At 47.1% G+C, this 8,870-nt stretch overlaps 2 protein-coding genes across 2 annotated transcripts; both read right to left on the bottom strand.

Moving 5' to 3' along the window:
• Positions 1,326-2,285, bottom strand: LOC110430448. The gene has a single exon (XM_021448129.1). The coding sequence runs from the start codon at positions 2,283-2,285 to the stop codon at positions 1,326-1,328; it is 960 nt and encodes a 319-aa protein (XP_021303804.1).
• Positions 3,909-4,436, bottom strand: LOC110430449 (atherin-like). The gene has a single exon (XM_021448130.1). It carries the CDS (start codon positions 4,434-4,436, stop codon positions 3,909-3,911), a length of 528 nt encoding a protein of 175 aa, XP_021303805.1.

The following is an 8,870-nucleotide window of genomic DNA, read 5'->3' on the forward strand; positions in this document are numbered from 1 at the left end:
GAAATGCTTGGGGGATTTCCATGTACTAGTTGCAACGGGGACGTTGCATGGTATGCAGTTGGTCGCAATTGAATCAGTTCAGCAGCGTGTAAGACTGCATGACCCCAACATGAGGTTGGTAGATTGCAATTCTGCAGTAGCGGTCTAGCGATGAGCTTGATTCTCTTGATGAGAGACTCGGCTAACCCATTTTGTGTATGGACATATGGGACAGAATGTTGTACTTGTATTCCTAAGGCCATACAATAGTCATTAAAGGCTCGAGAGGAAAATTCAGCAGCGTTATCCATCCTAATGGATTTTATTTGATGTTCAGGATGTTGCGCTTTGAGTTTGATAACTTGCGCAATTATTTTGGCAAAAGCATGGTTTCGTGTCGATAGTAGAGACACATGAGACCATTGTGTGGATGCGTCTATTAGAACCATGAAGTACCTGAATGGTCCCGATAAAGGTTTTATCGGGCCACATATGTCCCCTTGAATACGTTCAAGGAAGTTGAGTGGTTCAACTTTGATTTTGAGGGAAGAGGGTCTCAAAATTAATTTCCCTGTTGCACATGCGGTGCAAGTATAATCTGAGGATTGGGGAAATTTTGCATTGGTTAGCGAGTGACCAACAGAATTGCTAGTAATTTTTCTCATCATCCCTATGCTAGGGTGACCAAGGTGATCATGCCAAGTTTGGAATGCATTGACATTCTGAAGAATTACTTTGTACGCAACAAGTTGTACGGGTTTTATGTATGAATAGTATAATCCAAACGAAGTTGAGGGAATTCTTTCGAGAGTATCTCTGCCATATCTGTTATCCTTTGTAATGAAGAGGAACTCCTCATTATTTTGGTGATGGGTTTCGATATGATACCCATTTTTGTGGATATCTCTATAACTCAATAAGGTACGAGTTGAATCAGGATACAGAAGTGCATCCTCGATTGTAATTGTTGTACCCATAGGGAGCGTAATAATGGCTCTACCAGAGCCTGCTATTACGGCATCGCGTCCAACGATTGTAAAAACATTTCCTTTGCTCTTTGTGAGAGTTTGGAAATATTTTATTTCCCTGAGTATAGAGTTAGTGGTGCCACTGTCCACTAGGCACATTTCCTCTTCCATCGGATTGACTCCCGTACAATCTATGAAAATAGAGAATATAAAAGAGAATGAAATTCTCAACATGAATATAAATGAAATATAAACATTTATTGATGTTGAATTGTGCATAAGTCAATGAACATCAAACAGAGTGCATCAAAAATGAATTGTCAATTATTACAATCCCGAAGGCGAATGATGAAACTAAAATCTCAAATGACTATCAATCTAGTTGTAGTCGCCGAACAGATTATCAGAATTGTATTCGATGATCATGTTGTTGGTGGAGTCATTTGCCATGCCATCAGGTGGAAGAGGCGCCATTCTGTTGCTCGGTCCCGCTGGGGCGGGGTTGGAACATCCTGGGGCTGCCAGATCGTTGAAGTGTGTTTCAGACGGTTGTCCACCTTGGTTGGAGCGTCCTTGGTTGGAGCGTTCTCGTCCCACGGAATGCAAGTACAGTTCCACAAGGTGCTTAGGGGTGCGGCATTTCTTAGTCGGGTGGTTGTAGCAACCACACTTTGTACAAGTTGAGGACTTGTCTTTTGACTTAGAGTTGTTGCCTTTGCCCTTAGCACCGCGAGGCTTACGGGGTCCCTTGTGCTTGTTTTTGCCTTTGGAGGATCTAGGATTGCCATTTTTGTTGGCATCCTTTGGTGTCTGTTTCTGAGCATTTGCATGTACTTCGGGCAAGGGCTTGGCACCGACAGGGCCTTGATTGGAGTTCCATATGAGGAGCTCATTGTGCCTCTCAGCCTGAAGTAATGTTTTGATGAGATCAGAATAGACTGTGAATCCCCTCTCACGGTATTGCTGTTGGAGGATCATTTGAGCGGGAAGCATGGTAGACAAGGTCTTTTCAATTTTCTCTGCATCAGATGGCTCCTTTTCACAAAACCTCAGTTTGGAACTGAGTTTGTGCATGGCATGGTTATATTCATTCACAGATTTGAAATCTTGAATGCGGAGGTGGTTCCACTCATGAGTGGCCTCCGGGAGAATAACTGCCTTTTGTTGCTCATACCGCTGTTGCAAAGCAAGCCAGAGAGCCCGTGGGTCCTCTTCCATCAGATATTCAGCTTTGAGATCTGAATGGATGTGGTTCCTTATTATGTATAAGGCATGGTACTTGGATGGTTCAGACAATGGAGCATCTCCCTGTTTGGGAGTGTCAATTGCCCTATACATTCCGCGTAACGATAGACTCACTTTGAGATCCATCGCCCATGTAGGGAAGTTGTGTCCATCAAGAGCTAGCTCGCAAATTCCTTCTTAGAAGAAACTTGGGCATCGGACTCTTTGGTGGCCATTGCCTACATGTTTATTTGCATAAATTTAATTAATTTCGGGGTTGTAAAATTAACAAGAATGTAATTGCATATTTATATAACAATGTAAATTGCGTATATAAAAACAATGTAAAATTGCATATGTAAAGCAATGTAAAATTGCGTATGTAAGACAACGTAAAATTGCGTATGTAAAGCAATGTAAAATTGCGTATGTAAATAACAAGGTAGACTTGTTTATGTGTAGCAAGGTAAACTTGCATATGTTTTATGGTATTTTGATTTCTCATTTTGTGGAACATAGGTAGTCACCATGGAGGTGTAGACCATTTTATATTTTTCACTTTGGGATGTAGTCCTTGTATGTTTATTATTAACTTTGGGATAGCACTTTGAGGAATAAATCCCGCAGTAGTATGAGTACTACCTTGTGGTCGCCAAAATAATAATAAAGTAAGGTGACATCTAGCGAAAAATAATATTCCAAATAGGGAGAAAAATTGACCATAAAAATATTTACATATATACATGTGATAGGGAATTGTAAAGACAAAACGCGTTCGACATGTAAAATTTTCATTCATAATATGATTGCGGAATGTAAAAATATTTACAATGCAATATATACATCAGTGTCTAAATTTACAAAAAAAAGTAGACTAAGAAGCTGACGTAATTTTAGGGAATGAAAAATGCTATGTAAATAAATAAAATTAGCTAATGCATAAAAATGAAAAGCCAATGATAACTGGTACAGGCTGAAAGCTCGCAGGCCCCAACCTGGGCCTGGGCCACCAATTTGGCCCAATTGGGGAGGGGGTAGTGGGCCATATATAAGCCAGGGGTTAGGGTTTCCAAACCCTAACGCCCAGCTTCCCAACAGCTGCCGCCGCCAGGGGGCGCCCTGCGCGTGGGGCCAAGTGGGCCCGTGGGCCCTACTTCGCTGCGCAGTGGGGGGCGACTGAGAGCAGTGGTGTGCGGTCAGGACGCCGCGTGAGGCCGCGGACTGGGGCGCGCGCGCCCGCGGAGGACGCCGCCGTCGGGGGCCGTCTCGTGCCGCGCGCCGTGGCAGGCCGCCACTCGTGCCCCGCGGCCAGTGCCACGCCGTGATGCCCCGCCGCGCGCCGCTGCGGCCAGGCGCGCACGCCGGGAGGAGACGGGCCAGCGCGGCGTCAGGAGCGGGCGCGGGCGCGGCGTGCCGCGACGAAGCTGAGCGCCAGGAGGGCCCGCGCCGCGCGCCGTGACGAAGCCGAGCGCCGAGGCGCCGTGGCCGCGCTGAACCATGGCCTGGCGGGCCACCGTGTCGAGGCCGAGGCGCCGTCGCATCGGGCAGGGCCGCGCACGCCGGAGGCCGAGCGGGTGCTGCTCCAGGCCGAGCGCGGGGCCTCGGCTGCTGCGCCAAAGGCGAGCACCCGCCGGGAGCGAGTCGCGCAGGGCCGCCCGCTCGCCGCCAGGTTGCGGCATGGTCGCGCGAGCCCGCGAGTGGCGCCTCCTCCTCCTCCCCCTCTCCCCAGTGACGGTCTCAAGCCGGAGGAGCGCGTCCCCGAGCCGAAGGCCCGTGGGGGACGTTGATCCATGTGCGGCGGAGTCGCGGGGGCGGAGTTGGTGGCGGTGGTGGTGGAGCAGCGAGCGCCGGGTCGACGATGTACACCGGCAGACGAGTCGGCGCCGACATCCGCGCCGCGATGGTTGGTGGAGACGGACGGCGCGGAGGCGGGCTGTGCGCAGCCCGCTCAGAAGACAGCGTCGGCGTCGGGTACCGAATCGGCGACTGCGGCTCTATGCCCAGTGACAGCCATTGGCCGGCCACCATGGATGGTGGCGGTGGTGGGCACGGCCGCACGGGCCATCGCCGTGGAGCGGGCACCGAGGCCGGGGTGGAGCCGGCAAGGCAAGGACCAGCGCTGGAGGCGGTGGTGGAGTCGATGCCCTGGACGGTGGCGCCGCGGGCGGAGCCGCGGATGGCGCCGCGGGCGAAGCCGTGGACGACACCACCGAACGCCGTGACGGAGGGGCGACGTTTGCACGTCGGTGTCCCCCGAAACAACATCGTACAGGAAAACGCCCGGGGTTCCTGTCGAGATCATGGCGTTCGCCCCGAAAGCGATAGCCGCGAGCCTCTCCAAGGAGTTCCCGGATGTCCTCCAGTAGTTCCGCCTGAAGGCGGTTGTTGCCGAAGTGTGTGCCCAATGTCCGGGCACGGTTCATCGCCATCCAAACGACTTGTAGGATGAGAGAAGCCATTGAGGCAGGATTACAGCGAGGGAAAGGCATGATTCTACCTTGGGGTGATGCCCTGGGCGAAGGTCGATCCCTCGACGATGTTCTATCCAACCGAGCTATTCCCCTCTGGGGTAGGGGAGAGCGTCGTGCTGATAACGTGTTACGAGTGGAATGCCAAAGTACGAGAACAGAGAGGAATAGAATGAACTCGGTGTTTCTTTATTCATTGATCACGGGTATTTATACAAGTCGGGGGAAGAGGAAACTCTCGCCCCAAGTAAACTCGAGCCCACGATGAGTTGTGGGTGATATCACGGAGGTGGAACCGGTCTCCACGGGTACGTGCGTAGTCGTGGGTGATATCCCGTAGGCGGTCGTGGGGGACGTCGTAGTTAGGATAGATCTCCCGTAAGAGGATCCAAGGAGATGAGATCACCTCGGATAAAATATCCGTAACAAATACTAGAGGTCTTCTCTTCATAAACTCGCCACGCTTATCTCTCACATGAACAGGTGGCGGTGGTGGTGGAGGTTGCTGCTGTAGGTGCTGCATGAAGACGTGCATCATCTCATTCTGAGTTTGCATGAGCTCTTCTACAGTAATTGGATCATTGGCACCCATGCCACGGCCTCTGCCTCTTCCTCTTGCTGCCATCTGCATTCCGAGGTATATAAACATATCTCAGTAACATCCAACATGATAAATACAAGAGATAGTTGAATCTGAATTTTTCTGGGCGATAACCAACATCAGCAGATCAGAGAATCAGTCATATCTTGAATTCCAGATTTCAAATGGATACATGCTATACACTGTTGGAAAGATAAAGGAATTATCTACAACTTTCATTTGGACCATATTAAATATTCTCTATTTGAATTAGTCAAAACTGGGCATAACCAAAACTGTTCCAGAATTCCAGACTGCACAGAAACCTCAACTTTGAACAGCCATAACTCACAGCTCATAACAGATAATAATGTCATTCTTGAGGCATTGGAAAGATATGAAAGTCTAATTGTTCCCAGAGAAATTTGATGAACTGTGCACGAACAGATTTTGAATCATACCAGAATCATTGCAGACTGCTCCAGAAAACAGCAAAGGACAGAAACAGGATATATCCAAACCCAACTACTTATTTCACTACTCCTTATGCCTTAGGCCTATAAACTAAATGATATTGTAGAGAAAATCCACAAGATCATTACACTCATTACAAAGATCCAAATCAAGCATGAGCATAATAACAAACCAAACCAAGCATCAAAGGTTCACACTTCAAGCATTAACTCAACTTGCGGTACTATCGTTCTCTTCTTATTAAGGGCAAAGATCCTAAAACTCCTATTTCAAAGGACGACAGAAGATGATAGGAAAAGTTCTAAGAGTATATCAGGCAAGGAGTGGGGATGAGAACAAGTCTTTAAAATAAGCAACAAGGTGAAGATGAATAGCAGTGAATAGGATATAGTATAGAATAAAATATCAAAGTTTATAGAACAAGGATTTTATAGCAGTTCCAAAACCTTAAGGCGACAAATTTCTAACTAGGCTTGCGTCCGATAGTCAACAAAGCTTTGATACCAATTTGTAACACCCATATTTTAAGAACAAAATAGGATGCATAAAAGACTCATATGTGCCCCAGAAACAGTCGCGCACATAAGTAGACAAATCTCAATTGTACCATTGTAGTGTTTATTACATAGCGGAACATAATAAATCACATAGCCTTATACATAAATGATAGCAAGCAGTAAACAACGCTCTCAACGGAAGCTCCACACAGGGACACTGTTGACTGGTTGACTTCAAGCCTAATACTCATAACGGTAGTCCTCATTCCAATCATCATCATTAGCATAACCTGGGGTGCTGGGAAATTGCAAGAGTGAGCACATATCGTACTCAACAAGTATAACCAGGGGTTCATGAGGCTCAAATAGCTGACACTGGTTTGACTGCATTTAGCTTTTAATAGTGGATAGCATGTTCATAATTAATAGCAAATGTCAAGGTATGAATAATCCAATAATCAATGATCATTTGTAAGCATAATTAACTCTTAGCATAAACGATAATCAAATGAACATAATAACATAATAAGCTCATCATCTTAACGTAGATGTCCCTAAGGCCGCTCCTGACCGTCAGCTCGGCTAGCATACCAGTTTTACACTCTGTAGAGGTTGTACATCTTTACCCATGAGTCATGATTTACCCTTTCCCCCGAGGTAGCTAATCTCTTAACCCCCTTCCTAGGGAGGTCGGCAGGGATCACTATGAAGCCTTTCAAAAGTTCGTCTAACATGTTAGAGCCGTAAGGTTTCCTTCGCGAGCAGATATAGATACCCCCCTTCCGAATGGCACAATGACACGCAGCCTATACACATAGGGACAGGGGCTCGCACTATACCTGTGTCGGTTCAGCCCCTCCGCCCTTTCGGGTAACCTCTAACAAGCTATAAAAGGTCTTCATACTGAGCTAAAGCCAGAGCCATTATAGCCCTCATGGTTGCACTATCATCCCGGGTGATCACGTACAGACAATATCTCATACAGTTATTTGTCATTCTTTTATGTTCATTGCACAACTATTAATCATCTTACAAGATCATGGATTATATCAAGCACTAGCACAACTACACCAAATGCATATCAAGTAGGTAGCAAGGAATCCAGGTAACAAACATCTATGATTTTGCTAAGGTCGACAAGGTGAAAGCATGCATATGATATATATGTGTAGTTATAAGTGAATAGGTAACAAGGATGATCCCAAGTTATACTTGCCTTGCTCAAAGCTCTTCTGAGCCTGCTGGTCCTCAAAGGCTTGGTCTTGATCACCAACGTACGGCTCACCGTCTATTCCCAAACATCAATCAACAACACGCAATCCAATGTAGACAATCATACATAAAGATAACAGTGAGAAATCAAAGATAAAAGTTTATGAAAATATTCTACGCAGCGCTACGATCACACAAACGTAAAGTTCACGAAAATCAGAATTAAAACGTAGAAGATATGAATTTTCCAAGATTTCCTATAGATAAATAAATAATTAAATGCTACTGTGAAATTAAAAAGTTTCAAAACATAAAAATAATACTTCTAACATGTAGAGCTCGTAAATACGAATCTAACGAAATTTGAACGGACAAAAACGGAGTTGAAATGAATATTTTATGAGCAAAACAAATTCAATGGCAGTTCTGTAAATATTTGAAAACGTATTTTACTCAAACCCGCCAGAAATACGTTTTCAAAGTTGGAAAACGAAATCTGTCTCAGGCGCCAAGGACCGCGGAGCAATTTGCGAAAACTTCTAGGGACTCTTAAGAGAAAGACGCAGCGAAGGGGTACGTTTTAATCTCAGCCGTCGATCTCCGATCGGATGGTCCACGATCGTCAGGGGAAAGCCAAGCGGCGGACCGGCCGACTGCCTGAGCTCGGCGCGGCGGCGCCATAGCCGGAGGGCCTGAGCTCGCCGGTGCTCGCGAAGGGAGCGATTCCGTGCACAAAAAATCGTGCCGAGCATACGGGAAGAAAGAGGAGCATCACGCGAACCCACCTAACGTCTTTGCTCGGGCCGAGAGAGAAGCAGGGCGCGGCTTTGCGGCGGCGCACTTCGGCGGGATCCCGAGCTCCAAGTCAGGCGTCTAGGGTTAGGGTTTTTCTGGGTTTTTGCGGCGCGGTGAAAGAACGGAATGAGGATGACCTAGGGACCTTTATAGGGCTCGGAATAGCAAGATATCCCAGGATTTTCGGGATCGGTTCGGCCGGTGGAGGTGTCCGCCTTGGTTACGAATCAGGGAAGAAGAAGACCAGTGCGTGCTGACAGGTGGGGCCAGTGCGGCAGAGAGAGGAGGGGTGGGGCCTGCTTGCCAGCCAGAGAGAGAAGAGGGGAAGGGAGGCACGCAGGGAGCTGGCCGCTGGGCCGGAAGCAAACTGTGCCGCGCCCTGGGCCTTTGCGCGATGCGGGGGAGGGGGAAGCTGGCTAAGGTGGGGAATGGGAAACTGGGCCTTGGCCTGGTTCCCAGGGCTTTCTCCTTTTCTTTTTATTTTCTTTTCCAAAGCATTTTCCAACTAGAATTTTGATTGCAAAATAAATTCTCTCCAAAACCACAAGCATAGAATAAAATGTGCTCCAGCATGAAATGCACCAACATGTTTCTATCCCTATATTGTTTTTTATTTTGAACAAAAAATATTTATTTACTAATTTAAATGCTCACAAAAATATTTAATTAAATC

Source organism: Sorghum bicolor, chromosome 9, assembly GCF_000003195.3.
Source record: "Sorghum bicolor cultivar BTx623 chromosome 9, Sorghum_bicolor_NCBIv3, whole genome shotgun sequence".
Classification (NCBI taxonomy): Eukaryota; Viridiplantae; Streptophyta; class Magnoliopsida; order Poales; family Poaceae; genus Sorghum; species Sorghum bicolor.